Source organism: Oncorhynchus tshawytscha, linkage group LG23, assembly GCF_018296145.1.
Source record: "Oncorhynchus tshawytscha isolate Ot180627B linkage group LG23, Otsh_v2.0, whole genome shotgun sequence".
NCBI lineage: Eukaryota > Metazoa > Chordata > Actinopteri > Salmoniformes > Salmonidae > Oncorhynchus > Oncorhynchus tshawytscha.
Window position 1 is genome coordinate 25464300 of NC_056451.1, and position 19726 is coordinate 25484025.

At 48.0% G+C, this 19726-nt stretch overlaps 2 protein-coding genes across 2 annotated transcripts in view; one reads left to right on the plus strand and one right to left on the minus strand.

The window, feature by feature from the left end:
• Positions 1–15309, plus strand: part of LOC112240765 (epsin-1) — a 54531-nt gene extending 39222 nt beyond the window's left edge. Inside the window, 12 exon segments of the mRNA XM_042305020.1 lie at positions 4533–4635; positions 6774–6932; positions 8172–8300; positions 8650–8770; positions 9030–9190; positions 9464–9535; positions 10820–10903; positions 11545–11716; positions 11719–11829; positions 12372–12530; positions 12758–12991; positions 13089–15309. Of these exon segments, the coding sequence (XP_042160954.1) occupies positions 4567–4635; positions 6774–6932; positions 8172–8300; positions 8650–8770; positions 9030–9190; positions 9464–9535; positions 10820–10903; positions 11545–11716; positions 11719–11829; positions 12372–12530; positions 12758–12991; positions 13089–13546 (1929 nt within the window). The 5' untranslated portion in view covers positions 4533–4566 and the 3' untranslated portion in view covers positions 13547–15309.
• A 521-nt stretch (positions 15310–15830) lies between these two features.
• On the minus strand, positions 15831–19307 carry LOC112240766 (forkhead box protein J2-like). The gene is made up of 8 exons (XM_042304413.1): positions 19203–19307; positions 19018–19092; positions 18709–18766; positions 17392–17586; positions 17145–17285; positions 16893–16994; positions 16405–16755; positions 15831–15934 (listed from the first exon to the last, which is right to left on the minus strand). Exons 1-8 carry the CDS (start codon positions 19305–19307, stop codon positions 15831–15833), a joined length of 1131 nt encoding a protein of 376 aa, XP_042160347.1.
• Positions 19308–19726: the final 419 nt, after the last annotated feature.

Genomic DNA, 19726 nt, shown 5'->3' on the forward strand with positions numbered 1-19726 from the left:
ACAACATTGACGAATACGCTGATACGGTGTGCGAGTTCATTAGAACGTGCGTTGAAGATGTCGTTCCCATAGCAACGATTAAAACATTCCCTAACCAGAAACCGTGGATTGATGGCAGCATTCGTGTGAAACTGAAGGCACGAACCACTGCTTTTAATCAGGGCAAGGTGTCTGGTAACATGACTGAATACAAACAGTGCAGCTATTCCCTCCGCAAGGCTATCAAACAAGCTAAGCGCCAGTACAGAGACAAAGTAGAATCTCAATTCAACGGCTCAGACACAAGAGGTATGTGGCAGGGTCTACAGTCAATCACGGACTACAGGAAGAAACCCAGCCCAGTCACGGACCAGGATGTCTTGCTCCCAGGCAGACTAAATAACTTTTTGCCCGCTTTGAGGACAATACAGTGCCACTGACACGGCCTGCAACGAGCTTATGCGGTCTCTCCTTCACTGCTGTGCCGAAGTGAGTAAGACATTTAAGCGTGTTAACCCTCGCAAGGCTGCAGGCCCAGGCGGCATCCCCAGCCGCGCCCTCCAGAGCATGCGCAGACCAGCTGGCCGGTGTGTTTACGGACATATTCAATCAAATCCCTATACCAGTCTGCTGTTCCCACATGCTTCAAGAGGGCCTACTGTTCTGTTCCCAAGCTAAGGTAACCCAGAGCTAAACGACTACCGCCCGTAGCACTCACATCCGTCATCATGAAGTGCTTTGAGAGACTAGTCAAGGACCATATCACCTCCACCCTACCTGACACCTAGACCCACTCAATTTGCTTACCGCCCAAATAGGTCCACAGACGATGCAATCTCAACCACACTGCACACTGCCCTAACCCATCTGGACAAGAGGAATACCTATGTGAGAATGCTGTTCCATCGACTACAGCTCGGCATTTCAACACCATGGTACCCTCAAGCTCGTCATCAAGCTCGAGACCCTGGGTCTCGACCCCGCCCTGTGCAGCTGGGTACTGGACTTCCTGACGGGCCGCCCCAGGTGGTGAGGGTAGGCAACAACATCTCCTCCCCGCTGATCCTCAACTTGCTGGGGCCCCCACAAGGGTGCGTTCTGAGCCCTCTCCTGTACTCCTGTTCACCCACGACTGCGTGGCCATGCACGCCTCCAACTCAATCATCAAGTTTGCGGACGACACAACAGTGGTAGGCTTGATCACCAACAACGACAGGCGGCCTACAAGGGAGGAGGAGGTGAGGGCCCTCTGGAGTGTGGTGTCAGGAAAATAACCTCACACTCAACGTCAACAAAACTAAGGAGATGATTGTGGACTTCAGGAAACAGCAGAGGGAACACCCCCCATCATCGATGGAACAGTAGTGGAGAGGGTAGCAAAGTTTTAAGTTCCTCGGCATACACATCACAGACAAACTGAATTGGTCCACTCACACAGACAGCATCGTGAGGAAGGCGCAGCAGCGCCTCTTCAACCTCAGGAGGCTGAAGAATTGACTTGTCACCAAAAGCACTCACAAACTTCTACCAGATGCACAATCGAGGCATCCTGGCGGGCTGTATCACCGCCTGGGTATGGCAACTGCACCGCCCTCAGCCGTAAGGCTCTCCAGAGGGTAGTGAGGTCTGCACAACGCATCACCGGGGCAAACTACCTGCCCTCCAGGACACCTACACCACCCGATGCTACAGGAAGGCCATAAAGATCATCAAGGACATCAACCACCAGGCACTGCCTGTTCACCCCGCTGTCATCAGAAGGCGAGGTCAGTACAGAGTGCATCAAAGCTGGGACCGAGGAGAAACTGAAAAACAGCTTCTATCTCAAGGCCATCAGACTGTTAAACAGCCACCACTAACATTGAGTGGCTACTGCCAACACACTGTCAATGACACTGACTCTACTCCAGCCACTTTAATCATGGGTACATATTGATGAGGAGAGTGGGCTGTTTGGGCTTAGACAAGCATCTTGACCACAAGATGTCGATGTGTCTCTCTCTCTCTCTCTCTCGATGGTTCTCTCCCCCTCTCTCTCGATGGGTCTCTCCCCCTCTCTCTCGATGGGTCTCTCCCCCTCTCTCTCGATGGGTCTCTCCCCCTCTCTCTCGATGGGTCTCTCCCCCTCTCTCTCGATGGGTCTCTCCCCCTCTCGCTCGATGGGTCTCTCCCCCTCTCGCTCGATGGGTCTCTCCCCCTCTCGCTCGATGGGTCTCTCTCGCTCGATGGGTCTCTCTCGCTCGATGGGTCTCTCTCGCTCGATGGGTCTCTCTCGCTCGATGGGTCTCTCTCGCTCGATGGGTCTCTCTCGCTCGATGGGTCTCTCTCGCTCGATGGGTCTCTCTCGCTCGATGGGTCTCTCTCGCTCGATGGGTCTCTCTCGCTCGATGGGTCTCTCTCGCTCGATGGGTCTCTCGCTCGATGGGTCTCTCTCGCTCGATGGGTCTCTCCCCCTCTCGCTCGATGGGTCTCTCCCCCTCTCGCTCGATGGGTCTCTCCCCCTCTCGCTCGATGGGTCTCTCCCCCTCTCGCTCGATGGGTCTCTCCCCCTCTCTCTCTCTCTCTCTCTCTCAATGTCTCTCTCTTGATGCCGCTCTCTCTCTCAATGTCTCTCTCGATGTCTCTCTCGATTAGAGGTCGACCGATCATGATTTTTCGATACCGATTTATTGGAGGACCAAAAAAGCCGATACCGATTAATCGGCCGATTTAAAAAAATATATGTGTATATATATACACACACATCTTTAAAAAATAAACCGTATTTGTATTAATGACAATTACAACAATACTGAATTAACACTTATTTTAACTTAATATAATACATCAATAAAATCTATTTAGCCTCAAGTAGATAATGAAACATGTTCAATTTGGTTTAAATAATGCAAAAACAAAGTGTTGGAGAAGAACGTAAAAGTGCTATTTAAGAAAGCTAACGTTTCAGTTCCTTGCTCAGAACATGAGAACATATGAAAGCTGGTGGTTCCTTTTAACATGAGTCTTCAATATTCCCAGGTAAGAAGTTTTAGGTTGTAGTTATTATAGGACTATTTCCCTCTATACCATTTTGTATTTCATTAACCTTTGACTATTGGATGTTCTTATAGGCACTTTAGTATTGCCAGTGTAACTTTATAGCTTCCGTCCCTCTCCTCGCTCCTCCCTCGGCTCGAACCAGCAACACAACGACAACAGCCACCATCGAAGCAGCGTTACCCATGCAGAGCAAGGGAAACAACCACCCCAAGGCTCGGAGCGAGTGAAGTTTGAAACACTATTAGCGCGCGCTAACTAGCCAGCCATTTCACTTGGGTCACACCAGCCTCATTTCGGGAGTTGATAGGTTTGAAGTCAAAAACAGCGCAATGCTTGACGCACATCGAAGAGCTGCTGGCAAAACGCACGAAAGTGCTGTTTGAATGAATGTTTACGCGCCTGCTTCTGCCTACAACCGCTCAGTCAGATACTTAGATACTTGTATGCTCAGTCAGATTATATGCAACACAGGACACGCTAGATAATATCTAGTAATATCATCAACCATGTGTAGTTAACTAGTGATTATGATTGATTATTTTTTATAAGATAAGTTTAATGCTAGCTAGCAACTTACCTTGGCTTACTGCATTTGTGTAACAGGCAGTCTCCTTGTGGAGTGCAACGAGAGAGGGGCAGGTCGTTATTGCGTTGGACTAGTTAACTGTAAGGTTGCAAGATTGGATCCCTCAAGCTGACAATGTGAAAATCTGTCTTTCTGCCCCTGAACGAGGCAGTTAACCCACCGTTCCTAGGCCGTCATTGAAAATAAGAATGTGTTCTTAACTGACTTGCCTAGTTAAATATGTCTCTCTCGCTCTCTTGATGTCTCTCTCTTGATCTCTCTCTCTCTTGATGTCTCTCTCTCTTTCTGATGTCTCACTCTCTCGATGTCTCGCTCTCTTGATGTCTCTTGATGTCTCTCTCTCTTGATGTCTCTCTCTCTCTCTTGAATTTCTCTCTTGATGTCTCTCTTGATGTCTCTCTCTTTCTGATGTCTCGCTCTCTTGATGTCTCGCTCTCTTGATGTCTCTTGATGTCTCTCTCTCTTGATGTCTCTCTCTCTCTCTTGAATTTCTCTCTTGATGTCTCTCTTTCTGATGTCTCTTTCTCGATGTCTCGCTCTCTTGATGTTTCTCTCTTGATGTCTCTCTCTCTCTTGATGTCTCTCTCTCTCTTGATGTCTCTCTCTCTCTTGATGTCTCTCTTCTGATGACTCTCTTCTGATGACTCTCTTCTGATGTCTCTCTTCTGATGTCTCGCTCTCTTGATGTCTCTCGCTCTCTTGATGTCTCTCGCTCTCTTGATGTCTCTCGCTCTCTTGATGTCTCTCTCTCTCTTGATGTCTCTCTCTCTGTTGCTGCTTTTCTTTTTGTCTACTTGTTTCTTCTCCTCAGAGTTTGGCTCCTCTCCTCTCTCTGTGTATTAACTCACTGTACACTTTACCCTGGCTGCTATTTGTTTTGTGTTGTATTAACTGTTTTACAACCCCTCTCTTTCTCTGTGTGGAGCAGATTTTCCGTGGAACCCGACAGCCAGACGGTTGCCATGTCGACCTCATCGCTACGGCGACAAGTAAAGAACATTGTCCACAACTTCTCAGAGGCAGAGATCAAGGTTCGCTCGTCCTCTTTCTTTTCTCTCTTCCTCTCCGACCACTTTTCCACCCACACCTCACACCTCTATTTTTTTTATTCTTCTGTTACCCATTGTCCTCTTCCTCCCTTCCTCACCACATCGTTCAAGGCCATCTCACCTCAGTCTTCCCCGCCTCTGCTTCCTCCCTCTCCAACTCTTTCTTCCTCTCCTCCCTTACTTCTGTCTTAACTACTCTTAACTATTGGTACTTACCAAAGAATACATTCCACTGTGTACTCCCTGTATCTCCACCTCTCGCTATCTGGGTTAATGTAATCATGTTATCCATTCATCATGATGGTTCTGTCCAGCCTGTTTATCATCACATCATCTCCACACCCCAGAGAGTAGAAGAGATGATCAGTTAAGGTGACCTACGGTGAATCACGGCTGTGGACTTATCAGGGGGTTCATTTGATTAAAGTACTTTTCATAATTGTTTTGTCTGTTTTTACATGTTTAGTCGGGAGCTTTGTATCGTAATATTTTGTTGGCTTGAGCTTGCCAAGGGAATGAATAGTCTGTCTTGATATAAACTACCAGTTGATTAATCAATTAATTGATCAATAAATCACACCTTAGATTGTTCAATGCTTTTGGGGCGTCAGGTAGCCTAGTGGTTAGAGCCATGGGCCAGTAACTGAAATTTTTCTCGATCGAATCCCTGAGCTGACAAGGTAAAAATCTGTCGTTCTGCCCCTGAACAAGGCAGTTAACCCACTGTTCCTAGGCCGTCATAGTAAATAAGATTTTGTTCTTAACTGACTTGTCTAGTTAAATAAAGGTTAAAGAAAGAATCCTGATGTTTCTCTCCCCCCTCTCTCTTCTCTCTCCCCCCCTCTCTCTTCTCTCTCCCCCCTCTCTCTTCTCTCTCCCCTGTCTCTGTCTCTTCTCTCTCTCCCCCTCTGTCTCTTGTCTCTCTCCTCCCCCTCGATCTCTTGTCTCTCCCCCCCTCTGTCTCTTGTCTCTCTCCCCCCTCTGTCTCTTGTCTCTCCCCCCCCTCCGTCTCTTGTCTCTCTCCCCCCCTGTCTCTTGTCTCCCCCTCTCTCTTGTCTCTCTCCCCCCTCTGTCTCTTGTCTCTCCCCCCTGTGTCTCTTGTCTCTCTCCCCCCTCTGTCTCTTGTCTCTCTCTCCCCCCCTCTGTCTCTTGTCTCTCTCACCCCCTCTGTCTCTTCTCTCACCCCCTCTGTCTCTTCTCTCACCCCCTCCGTCTCTGTCTCTTCTCTCACCCCCTCTGTCTCTTCTCTCTCTCCCCCTCTGTCTCTTGTCTCCCCCCCTCTGTCTCTTCTCTCCCCCTCTGTCTCTTGTCTCTCTCCCCCTCTGTCTCTTGTCTCTCCCCCCTCTGTCTCTTGTCTCTCTCCCCCTCTGTCTCTTCTCTCTCCCCCTCTCTCTTGTCTCTCTCCCCCTCTGTCTCTTGTCTCTCTCCTCCCCCCTCTCTGTCTCTTGTCTCTCTCTCCCCCCCTCTGTCTCTTGTCTCTCCCCCCTCTGTCTCTTGTCTCTCTCTCCCCCCTCTGTCTCTTGTCTCTCTCTCCCTCCCCCTCTGTCTCTTGTCTCTCTCTCTCCCCCTTCTGTCTCTTGTCTCTCTCCTCCCCCTCTGTCTCTTGTCTCTCTCTCTCCCCCTCTGTCTCTTGTCTCTCTCTCTCCCCCTCTGTCTCTTGTCTCTCTCTCTCCCCCCTCTGTCTCTTGTCTCTCTCTCTCCCCCTCTGTCTCTTGTCTCTCTCTCCCCCTGTCTCTGTCTCTTGTCTCTCTCTCTCCCCCTCTGTCTCTTGTCTCTCTCTCTCCCCCTCTGTCTCTTGTCTCTCTCCCTCCCCCTCTGTCTCTTGTCTCTCTCCACCCCCCCTCTGTCTCTTGTCTCCCCCCCCCTGTCTCTTGTCTCTCCCCCCCCTCTGTCTCTTGTCTCCCCCCTCTGTCTCTTGTCTCTCCCCCCCCTGTCTGTCTCTTGTCTCTCCCCCCTCTGTCTCTTGTCTCTCTCCCCCTCTGTCTCTTGTCTCTCTCCCCCTCTGTCTCTTGTCTCTCTCCCCCCTCTGTCTCTTGTCTCTCTTCCCCCCCCTCTGTCTCTTGTCTCTCTCCCCCCCACGCCCCTGGTCTCCTCTTTCCCTGGCCTCCCCTTGTCTCCAGGTGCGGGAAGCGACGTCCAATGACCCATGGGGCCCCAGCAGCTCTCTGATGTCAGAGATTGCAGACCTGACCTACAACGTAGTGGCCTTCTCTGAGATCATGAGCATGGTGTGGAAACGACTCAACGACCACGGCAAGAACTGGAGACACGTCTACAAGGTTTGCGTGTGTGGGTGGTGAGCTAGAGGAAGTGAAAAGGAAAGTTGTGCGAATGTCTGTTCAATATTGACCATAACAACAGGTGACGTAGTCTGTCTGTCTGGTTTGTCTGCTCACACACTCACTCTCACTGTTGTATTTGTGCACATAGAAATAGGAATTAGAATACTAGAATGGACATAACTAAACCAAGATAGACCACAGTCCGTTGTTTTCAAATGGGATCAAATGAGTCATAGTGGGCAGAACCAAGCACGATCTAGCAAGATCCTATTGTCGCGTTCTAGCATTCATTTGCATATTTGCAATAACTCAATTTGCCTTTGCACTGTTTCTAAACAACACCATTTTTTTATACTTTGGCAAAGTTTAGTCCACTCTGTTCGTAACATATTTTAGTTTTGGGAAGAGAACTGCATTGAGAAAATTTGCAGAATATCGACAAATCCATTTTGTTCCATCTTCTCCCACTGCCGCCCACTGGGCTTCCTTTCACTACCATATTTGGTAGTGAGTTGAAATGCCAAACGGATGCTTCACATTTATACATCCGGTGAAATATCTGTCTCATTGTTCTAAGGCTTCATATGACAGTATAAAAGATCTTCCATTTTGGCCAGTGACTAGGTCAGCCAGTGATAAGATATTGTGCACATTATGCTTGTTAGCTAGCTTGTCAGTTTCAGTGGAATTAATGATTCCATGAATGTTTGAAATGAACAATGTCTACACTATTTCTGATCAATTTGATGTTATTTTAATGGATAAAAAAGTAGTTTTTCTTTAAAAAACAAGGACATTTTTTAAGTGACACCCAAACATATATATATATATATATATATATATAGAGTGTAGCATACAGCAATCGGTGGTGGTAATCAAAGTAGTTTTTAACTGTAATGCAGTTGCTTGGTGATAATGACATGAACCTGTATGGGGGTTAGTGTCCATACAAGCTTTATACTCTGATTTGTACCTCAACATAGTGTGAAATGCACATAAACAATAGCCTAAATGTCGGCTAATTCTGCTGGGGGGAAATGAGGAGATTCGGGATCTTCCTTCACTGCTCTTTCCTGTACTCGTTTCCATGGCAATTCCATTGTTTTGGTCGAGTTCGATTGACCTCTTTACCACATCTATGGCTGCTATTCTCGTCCCGTTCTGGAACTTTGAGGGTTTATGACATAGCATCTCCAGTAATTTAATATGATCTCTGTGGTTTCTACTGTTCTCCAGGCTATGACTCTCATGGAGTACCTCATAAAGACGGGTTCAGAGCGCGTGGCTCAGCAGTGCAGAGAGAACATCTACGCTGTCCAGACTCTCAAGGACTTCCAGTTCATCGACAGAGACGGCAAGGACCAGGTACGACGCGCGCACATGCACACACACTGTACACACACATTCCCAAACACACACTGGTACGGGATCACTACTCGCCTCTCATTCAAGGACTTTACAGTGTTTTCACTGTGACCTCTTATACAAACACAGAGTGAAAGCCAACAGTAACATGTTTATGGGCTGGTAATGGCAATATAGCAGGTCACAGGGAAACACTGATGGAAATGGAACGACTGAAACAGGAATGTGGCACTTAGTTTGCAGGCAAATAACTGACATTTATCAACAATTCAGTGACACAGCTGCGTAGTTAGGAAGGTTATGCACCGAGTTGTATGTACTCATGTGCATTCACCTGCATGTGTGTCAGGGGGTGAATGTGCGGGAGAAGGCCAAACAGCTGGTAACACTGCTGAAGGACGAGGAGAGACTACGAGAGGAGAGGATCCATGCCCTCAAGACCAAAGAGAAGATGGCACAGACCACCAGTGGTGAGAGACAACTACATTACCCAGCCTGCACCAGCCACCAGGGGATCTGAAACAAATTGAGGAGGAAAGCAAACCATAAACAGAAATGTAGTTTTAAGTTGTCTGCTGTGATGCAGTGCTGCCCTGATCCTGGAGAGATGCATGTGGTGTTTGCAGGCTTTTGTTCCTGCCCAGCTCTAACTATGCCATGATGTGCAAGCAATACCATTTTCTTTCGCCTCCTTTCCCTGTTCTCCGTACCCCTCATCCTGTCCCCCAGCCTCTTCGGTCCCCTCAGCTCCAGGTCTGGGGGGTGGAGCGCTGTCTCAGGGCTCTCACTCTGGAGGGGCGGACCCAGAGCAAGCGTGGCCACAGAGCTCCGGTGAGGAGGACCTGCAGCTGCAGCTGGCCCTGGCCATGAGCAAGGAGGAGGCGGAACAGGTATACAGTACAGCCAGTCTGGAGCTGGAGGAGGGTAGGCAGAGCCCCCGCTGGCCAACCACACTGTTACCCTGCGGTCCAATGGCTTGATAAATGGGTTGATTTGTATAGAATATATGCACTTTACACCCTACAACCACTATACATAGAACACATGTATATGGTGACACTTAACTACAGTCCATAACAGAAGTATCCGGGCATAGCAAGGTTAACCCAGGACAATGTGTGTTTCCATTCACTCACCTTTACCCTCTGACCCCTGACCCCCAGACTACTGTGGCCCCTCTGGAGGACGCAGAGCTCCGCTATGCACTCACACTCAGCAAGGAAGTACAAGAACAGGTCAGGGGGCAAAGGTCACCACCTGACCGACCGATCATCATCTACCTATCTATCTGTCTACCCAGCCGGCGGTCACTCCATCGAGTCTTAATCCCAATCAAAATGAATGATATTTATAGGAATGATCTGTTTCATTCATTCCAAACATACACGTCAATGGGTTAATAATATAAGAAGGAAAGAAGTAGTTTTAAAAATATCTCCCCTATGATTTAATCAGTGTAAAATGATGCATGGCAAAGACTTCATAATTTGAATGACTCAATTGAACCCTTTCTGAATGAGTGATTACTCCCTTTTTTCCTTCCGTTGCAAATGACTCTGTTCTGAACGCATGCTTCAAACTACACACAATGACATACTTAAACACACTCAATTAAAGGCCTCTTCCAGTGCCCACTCTGCAAGTTGGAGGGCAGTATTCAATCAACACCGGTATTCAGAAGAGGCTAAGGCAAAACAACACTCTCCCTAAGCATTGTTAAAACTATAGGTTGTTTTTTTACCTAGTTTGTTCTTTTGTCTCACAAAGTTCTGAAGTATAGATACAACCTCAGTGTAATTCTAGGACCCCGACGTCATTCTAGGACCCCGACGTCATTCTAGCACCCCGACGTCATTCTAGCACCCCGACGTCATTCTAGCACCCCGACGTCATTCTAGCACCCATTCTAGCACGTCATTCTAGCACCCCGACGTCATTCTAGCACCCCGACGTCATTCTAGCACCCCGACGTCATTCTAGCACCCCGACGTCATTCTAGCACCCCGACTTCGTTCTAGAATGTCAACTTCCTTGCAGAAGCACAAGAAGAGGACTGCTGTTTTGTCTGCCCATGAACACTTCTGGATACAGGCAGTGGTTGAATAGAGAGCCCTGGCAGACAGTCCACGTCCAGTATGGCTGGGACCCTGACCAGTTTCTTCAGAAGGTGAAAGAGGATACTGCCCATAGCGGCTGGTCTAGAATCAGTTTTTGATTTCCTCAAGGAAGGGAGAATGTTTTCCAACTCCCTAAGGTGGGTTGAGGAGAGCTGATCTGAGAGCAGCCACTAAAGGTAGCATCTCTTCTGGAGCTTTGCATCACGGTCAGATAGTGCTTCCTGGGGGAGGGAAATTAAGTTGCTCCCTAGACACTGATCTAATGTCAGTTTAGCATATTCTCCCCAAATGGCTTTGGCTATAATTTGGAGGTAGTAAGCTGATCCTAGATCTGTGCCTGTGGGCTGGCCTGCCCGAGCGCTTGTCGCAGGTGATGACATCACAGCTGTATGTGATTGGCAGGAGGAGAGGCTGCGCAGGGGGGACGACCTGAGACTGCAGATGGCCATCGAGGAGAGCAGGATGGAGAAGGCCAAGCCAGAGGAGGTGTGTTTGGTGACGTGTGTGTACGCCAGCCATAGGGGAGGGATGGATGGGGGCTACACACACTCTTTAGACAATACCACTCAGTTCCTCTTTCTCTCTCCTGGTGTTACCTGCTGTAGTTGTGTCTCTCACCTGTGCATTCTGTGATTGGAGAGAACTGAAAGCGAAGGTAGTGTAGACCGAAACCAGAAGGGTTTCTGAACCCTATCGAGTAACTAACTGTAAGCTATGATATTTCCTAGAGGAGCCTTTTTTTGAATTAAAAGTTGTGCTTAAGAACTGAGTTTGCCAATTATCTGACTGACTGTTCAGCAAAATCAACAGACCGGTGCTGGTCCCCAGACCACAGGTTGAGAAACAAGAAACACCCCTCGCTCTCTTCCGTCCCGGTACTAGTTGATCTATCCCTTCTTTCATCCTCTGCTTTTATCAAGGCAACTGTGTGTGTTGCCTGTGTCAACATTTGTTTAGTGTGTATGTTAACTGACTGCTCTGTGATTTTCAGTGTGTGTGTGTGTGTGTGTGTGTGTGTGTGTGTGTGTATGTATGAGAGACAGACTACACTAGCCTTGAGCTCATTGACTCTTTATGTCTGTTCAACATCAGTGTGTTGTTATAACCTGTGTATTATCCTCTCCCAGAGTGCGTTAATGGAGCTGAGTGCTGTGGACCCCTGGGGGGCTCCTGCTGCTGCCTCTGGGGGCTCTGCCGGCCCCTCACCCCCTCCCACAGTCCCCCTCCCAGCCCCCTCTGGCCCCTGGGGCCTGGCCCCTGCAGACCCTTGGGGTGCCTCATCGCCCGCCTCACCCCCAGCGTAGACCCATGGGCTAGTGGAGGGACGGCCCCCAACGATAGCCCCCCGCCAGACCCCTGGGGAGAGACCGCCTCCTCAAGAGTCAACTCCGTTGACCCCTGGGGACCCTCAGGTTAGTGACCTCTGACCTTTACTCCCCTGGCCCCGTCTACACCTGTTACCCTCATTCCGTCTCCTTGTCCCACACCCCTACCTCCACACACGACATCAATACATTTGGTCTATTTTCCCAATACTCTTCAAATAGCCAGCATGTTTAGATCATTTGGAATGTGACCCTTCATATTTCAGTCAGGGGTATCTCTGGTTTCAATAAAAGATCTCTGTCTGTTCTTACCTCCTTTCAAGTGAAAAGATTGTCTGTGTCCAGCTCTTCCATAGCAGTACAGATAAATGAGAGAAAGTGGGGAAAGGAAGCCATATTGGACTATTGGGATCCAGCCCAGCTCCTTGTTCCCAAAATATTGTATGGTATTGGGTTGGGTTCCTGTTCAGTTCAAGAGATGAACAATCCTCATTGAAAATAAATGCCACTTTTGAAATCTTAGATGGGAATTCCAATTCATCTTTTGAATTGACTGACTTGAAATGGTATTGACCCCGACCCTGGTGTTGTATGTGAGCCAAACCCCTGCCTGTCTCCCTCCCCCATAGCTGTGACCCCCCCCAGTGTCGACCCCTGGGGTCCCTCTGTGCCCCTCTCCACCACCTCCTCTTTTGGGGGGCCAATAGACCCCTGGGCTGGGGACGGGGTTGACCCCATCATCACCTCTGACCCATGGAGCGACTCCGCCAAACACACTAATGGCACAGGTACATCCACACACACGCTGACACATAAGGGCAAGGACATGTGGATGAGATGCTCATTGAGCACCCCCCCCATTCACCCACAAACACAGTTGTCTTGCATTCCATCCTCCCTCAGTAATACTGGTATAATGCTGTGGTGTCTAATCTGGTTAGTCACTATAAATACAGTACTCCATGTTCACCTTCACTCTCGCTCTCTCCTTCCCTCCCTCCCTTCCTCTCTGTAGGACACCCAGAACTGCGAGGTCAGTTAACTGGCGACAGTGCGGGTTCTCCGGTGCCCTTTGACCTCACATCTCTGTGCTCTTCACTTCCTGTCCGTAAGACCCCCGAGTCATTCCTGGGACCCAACGCATCTCTGGTGGACCTGGACTCACTGGTGTCTTCTAAACCCAAACCTAAACAACCTCCTCCTCCATCAATCTCCTCCTCAACACACAACCCCTTCCTCCAGACCACAGGTACTGATAACACATGAACACATACACACACATTTTTAAGCACTTTGTGTTTGTAATAAATGAAAGTATATTGATTGAAGTATTCTCTCCTCTCCAGCCTCGTCTTCAGCCCCTGGCATGGCAGTCACCCCGGGCAGCACAATCTCCAGCAGGGGGGTTTCCCCAACGCCACCCCCCACCTCCAACCCGTTTGGCGCGGCCGCCCCCATGTCCTCTATCTCCCCACAGCCCTCCACACTCGGCCTCAGCAGCCTCCGCACCAGCCCTGTACCACCCAACCCCATGGCATACCCTGGCATGGGCTTGGGGCCTATGGGTATGGGAGCACCAGGCCTGGGGATGGGCATGATGCAGAGCCCCATGGGAATGTCCCCCTACGGCGGGCTCTCGCCCATGGGTCCTCCTGGGTCCTCTCACTTCATGGGGCCCGGAGGGGCCCTGCCCCCACAGCTGAATTTTGGGGGGCCTACGGGGGCAGCTGGAGTGATGGGAGTCGGGGGAGCAGTGGGAGGGGCCGGAGTGACGGGTGCCAGCACCAATCCCTTTCTTCTTTGAGGACATTTCGGGCACTCCCCCTTCCTCTTCAACACCCAATCCAGGCACTGCCGCACCCCCTGGCTTATCTACTGCCCCTCCCCCCAGAGCGATCCTCCTTCAACACAAACAATTTATGTTTCCAAAAAGAAACGTGTGTACATCTCTATTTAAAGAAGAAAAAAGAACATCTGAATTTGTTATTTTCTTTCAGAAGCATTTACATGAATTTCAACAACAAAAATATTTTGGTTCATTTCAGTGGGATGTAGCGGGAGGGAAATAGACGTTTATTTATTTTTTATTTTGTTTTAATGCGTTTTGGTTCATTTCAGTGGGATGTAGCGGGAGGGAAATAGACGTTTATTTATTTTTTATTTTGTTTTAATGCGTTTTGGTTCATTTCAGTGGGATGTAGCGGGAGGGAAATAGACGTTTATTTATTTTTTATTTTGTTTTAATGCGTTTTGGTTTTTTTCAGTTCTTTCTGAAATAAAGGTGGGAGTTTGAGAGTTAGGCTTCATCAGTTATGTCACACTGATATAATATTGTATTATTGCACTGACAGAGATGGGGAGAGAGAGGGGACATGGCCACTAACAAACTGAAACACAAACAAATTCCTGTACCTGCCTCTTCCTCTTTGTCTGTAGAAGAGAAAGATAGGATGAACACTGACATGAGAGGAGGATTGAAGGAGGATTTTATAAAAAAAACTCCTGAACAAGATTTGGACTGAAAAAACTGGCATTAACATTTCAGCCACAATATAGTCAAATCATTCAATAGCTGTTCTATTTTTTATTTAACGTTTAATATAATTTATTGATAATTTTTTCCGCTCCTGGGAATGAATAAACAAGGGGGGGGGAAATTACGCAATTATGCCATAAAATCAAATGCTTATTTTTTCTTACTGATTGTCATGGAAATCAAGAAGGCAACTATCGAATTGGTGGAGGAGAGATGGAATGTGTTTTGTAAATGTGTTGTGTGGAAGAGTGTGTGTGTGTGTGTGTGTGTGTGTGTGTGTGTGTGTGTGTGTGTGTGTGTGTGTGTGTGTGTGTGTGTGAATGTGTCTGTCTCCATTCATCCTGCGTCCTTGCTTATTTCAGCAAGATACAAATCTATTATTTTTGTTTTTAAAAATTGTCACTTGTATCAATGCTATGTAATGTTGGGATTTTAAATGAGGTATTATAAGGATCACATTTTTCTGCCAATTTTATTTCACAAATGTTTTGTATTAATCAAAAGCATTAGTCTTTCTCACTCTTTCATACGGGATGTCTCGTCTCCAGGTGTCTCGACATGACTGGACCCTGTCCTTTCTGACCCTCTGACTGGACCCTGTCCTTTCTGACCCTCGATGACTGGACCCTGTCCTTTCTGACCCTCGATGACTGGACCCTGTCCTTTCTGACCCTCGATGACTGGACCCTGTCCTTTCTGACCCTCGATGACTGGACCCTGTCCTTTCTGACCCTCGATGACTGGACCCTGTCCTTTCTGACCCTCGCTCCTACGGGGGGAGAGCTGCAGATGCTTCTTTTAAAAAGACAATTCAATGAATGAACCACCTTAAACAACAGGGGACTTGATGACATGCTCCATGCTGTTTCTTTTCATTTAGTTTGATGAATTGATTGTTATTTTATATCAACTAAAAGATCTCTTTTATTGGGAAAGGTCACATTTTGTGTGGTGTTAACTGTGAACATTCACATTTGAAAAGTAAAATGAGAAAAAAAAAGAAATTTAAGAAATAAAACAAATCCACAAAGGGTATGTTTCCTTATGTTAAATCTGTCTGTCTGGTGTACTGTGTGTTTGATGTTCCAATGCTGTTGGATGGAAAAACTGGGACAAGGATTAATTGTATAGTATGTTATTAACATATGAAGTCTTCTCTGTCAGTTGGAGGATATATGCATGTCCAGAAGCTTCTGTGAAGACTTCCAGATAGGGATACAATTGCAGAAAATAAGTAGGAACCAAAAACCTTTCAACCATTTCACTATAGCAATACATTATGACTGAATGCAGTATCAATGACCATCCTCACTGGCAAGAGTAGCGTGTGTGGTGAGGCAGCTGAATATAGGGTGTAGTGTTTTGTATGGCAGGCCCCTCGGAGTAGAAGGAAGTTTCCCCTAGATACTAATCTATGTTCAGTTTTGCAAGTTTCCTCCCAGTGGTCCAGGTTTGTTTTGGGGAGTGTAAGCTGATCCTAGATCTGTGCCGGCAGGCAACACTGATCCAGTAGACTTCCTGAATGGAATCGTGGGGCAAACAGAATTCACTCTCAGGCGATCAGAGAGTCCCAGTCAAAGTCATCTTGGATCTCCTCGCTGTTGTTATGGAGATGTTTCATAGGGGGACGGGGTTTAGGTTGAAGTTGGATCCCAGCTGTGTGAGAGAGTGAAGAGAAGACAATATAAGCCTCCTTTGTTGATTAGGAAACTACTGCACAGACCTCAAACTATTACAAGGAGTGCAACTCAAGTCCCTTTCAAAGCAGTTTAATGTCCACTTCCCTATTAACACTTCCTTTTTCCTCATCTCCTTCACTATGTGACTGGGGTGGACTTTCTACCTTACCAACCCAACCCAGCTCTGTCCCTGTTACATTAGTGGTAATGAGGCCAAGGAAGGCAAGGAGAGGAAGCCATTTGATAACATCAGAGTGATGGTATATTTGACTAAATAATCCCAACATGTACCATTGAGTGAAGCAAAGCTTTACACTGGTAGAAAATATAACTTTTTGTAAAATAAAAAGGCTTTGCAATGAAAACGCTTGCCAAAACACCACTACTGTGTGCTGGAAGATGTGGAGCTAAAATACTGTCAATAGTTTAGAAAAGTGGCTGTCTCACCATTGGCCTGAAGGGCTTCAGTTTGGGTCAGGTGGGGCCTCTGTACACCCTGAGTTTGGGGGTGGAGGGGCCTCCTGGGAGGCTGCCCACTGCTGGAAGGGGGGACCAGAGGGGGGTAGGCCAGGGGAGAGGGGTGGGTCAGGCTGGCCAGGGTGGGGGTGTTTTGAGTAAGGGGTGGGAGGAGTAGAGATTGAGGGGCACCGTGGGCCAATGGGGAGTTGTTACCGGAGGATGAGCCAATTAGGCCATTCTGAGTGAAGAAACGGTTCAATGAATCACAGAGCGAAGTGAAGAGTGTCGGCTCCAGCGCCCAATCACAGAGCTCGGCCTGGCGCATGCTCTCCAGGAGGTCTGCAGGAGAGAGGGAGGAGGGGAAAAAACAAATAGTGGGGAGAAAGAGGAATATTGTCAATGTGATAACTATTCTTGTCAATGTAGAAACAATGGGTAGCATTGATCTATAATTATCATGTAGTTTGTTAAGTGACCTGGGTGGCTAGTGAGGTCAATGTTGGCCCAGTCCAGACTGCTGGCGACCCTAAAGCTCTCCTTCAGAGTGTCTGTAGTACTGAACCAGTCTGCTGGCACCACTACAGAGACAAACAGAGAGAGAGGTGGTATAGGTTGTCAAAGAGTTAGTTACTGTATCATATTCACACAGTGCAGTGACAAACCTACAGGCACAGTTGAATAGGTTTTTGAAGTACTAAGGTGTTCAGGTGTTGAGTTGTTATAATCACCACTGCTGTGAGACAGTCTGTCTGCCTCAGGAGGAGGCCCGGGCGCTACAGAGGGTACAGGGTGAGGGGAAAGAGCGGGGAGGGTTGGGGTGTGCAGTGGGGTACTGTCATTGGTCAACACAAATAATGGACCCACGTCCGCTACAGAGAGAGAGAGAGAGAGTTAAACATTCACATACACAGATTCTCTGACAGCACAGACAGATATGTATAAAAACACTCATTTAGAAAGTGAGAGAGAACGTACATTGCGAGGCCACTCTCTCCCTGACGCTTCTGCAGAGGGACTGGAAGGAGGTGTAGAGGTCTGGCAGGTTCAGATCAGAGAAGGAGAAACGGAGAAGGGGATCACAGGAGTGTGACGAGGCGTAGGTGGGGGCAACAGAAAGAGATGGGACAGAGAGAGGGGGAACAGAGAGAGCGGGAACAGAAGAAGGGAGAGCTTGAGGGGAGACAGTAGAGGAGACATTAGAGTGAGAGGTAGAAAGAGAGGGGAGAGAATGAGGGACAGAAAGAGAGGGGAGAGAGTGAGGGACAGAAAGAGAGGGGAGAGAGTGAGGGACAGAAAGAGAGGAGAGAGAATGAGGAACAGAAAGAGAGGGGAGAGAGTGAGGGACAGAAAGAGAGGGGAGAGAGTGAGGGATGGGGAGAGAATGAGGGACAGAAAGAGAGGGGAGAGAGTGAGGGACAGAAAGAGAGGGTAGAGAGTGAGGGACAGAAAGAGAGGGTAGAGAGTGAGGGACAGAAAGAGAGGAGAGAGAATGAGGGACAGAAAGAGAGGGGAGAGAGTGAGGGACAGAAAGAGAGGAGAGAGAATGAGGGACAGAAAGAGAGGGGAGAGAATGAGGGACAGAAAGAGAGGGGAGAGGATGAGGAACAGAAAGAGAGGGGAGAGAATGAGGGATAGAAAGAGAAGGGAGAGAGTGAGGGATAGAAATAGAGGGGAGAGAGTGAGGGATAGAAATAGAGGGGAGAGAATGAGGGATAGAAAGAGAGGGGAGAGAATGAGGGACAGAAAGAGAGGGGAGAGAATGAGGAACAGAAAGAGAGGGGAGAGTAGCAGAGGCAGTAGATGGGGAGACGGTATCATGGGGGACAGGGAGAGAGGAGACAGGGGACTGCATATAGGGTGGCGGTTGCTGTGGAACCAAGGTGATAGACAACAACAGCTTATTATTTGGTTGTAAAACCCATGATCTTTATCAATCTACTGGATACATTTGTTGGGACTGAACTTACTCTACCTTGCATGGTGGGGGGGATAGTTGTTGACTGGGTTCCTGTGGCGATTCTAAAGACGTATAATGTTCTGTCTGTGGCGATGCTAATGGCCTATAATGGTCTGTATGTGGAGATGCTAAAGGCCTATAATGGTCTGTCTGTGGAGATGCTAAAGACGTATAATGGTCTGTCTGTGGAGATGCTAAAGACCTATAATGGTCTGTCTGTGGAGATGCTAAAGACCTATAATGGTCTGTCTGAGGTGAATGCTGTTTCTCTGCCTGCATCACTGAGACATTGGGGACCTGGATGGACCCCTCCTCCTCTTCAGCTGGATACGGACGCTTGGTTCCTCTCAGCGGATTGGGCTCTGAGGGGCCGTCCATCATCCAATAGGAACCCTGGAAACACAAGAGGTGGAGGGTTCTCACAATTTATAAGTATTACTTCAAAAGTACCAAAAAGTATGAAACTGTAATATATTCAGTATATTTTGAAATATCATACTTTTATCTATTTCTAGCCTATGTATCGTATTTCACAGAAAACAGTGGATCACCGAGTGCACTGGTCCCTAATGTTTTCACGTGGCAACATTGTGGCCGTTTGAAACATTCACTGGCCCTGTTTGAATGTTTTTAGAATAACTCACCTTCCCAGGGTCACTTTGGGGTCGAGGAACCTTCCGGAAGCATTTATTGAGGGACAGGTTATGGCGGATGGAGTTCTGGGAGGCAAAATAAGCATGAACATGTATTGCAGTAACACAATTATTTTGGATAATGGACTTTGGACAGTTAGCACATGGAGAGTTTGGAGTATTTCTGATTACTGCACCTTCCATCCCCTGGCAGATCTGCTGTAGTAGGGGAACATGTCACTGATCCACATGTAGATGTCATTCAAACTCAACTTCCTGCCGGGGGCGGCACCTATCGCCATGGCAATGAGGGTGGCATAGCTGTGAGGGGGCTTGGCTTTGGATCCAGAGGAAGGAAAGGGGACAGGGATGGATGGAGGAAGATCACTTCTCTCCCTCCCTCTCTCTTTCTTTCTCTCCCCCTCTTCTCCTCCTCTCTCTCTTCCTGATCGCAGTGAGCTGATTCCCAGCTGGGGGAGCCAGTCTATGCTGGTTAGACTGGAGTCCAAGTTAGAAGACATGCTCTCTCTCTCTCTGTCAGGGCTCTGAGGGTTGGAATAAAAGCCTGCACACACTGCAACCCTCCAGGACCAGAAGTGCCCACCTGCTGTATAATATAACATGTATAAGAACAGTTCTATAGAACAACATTACAGTAAGACTCACTACAGTAATGCAATACTGTCGTCAGCACTGCAGTTTTAGATGGTGTTGTTTACAT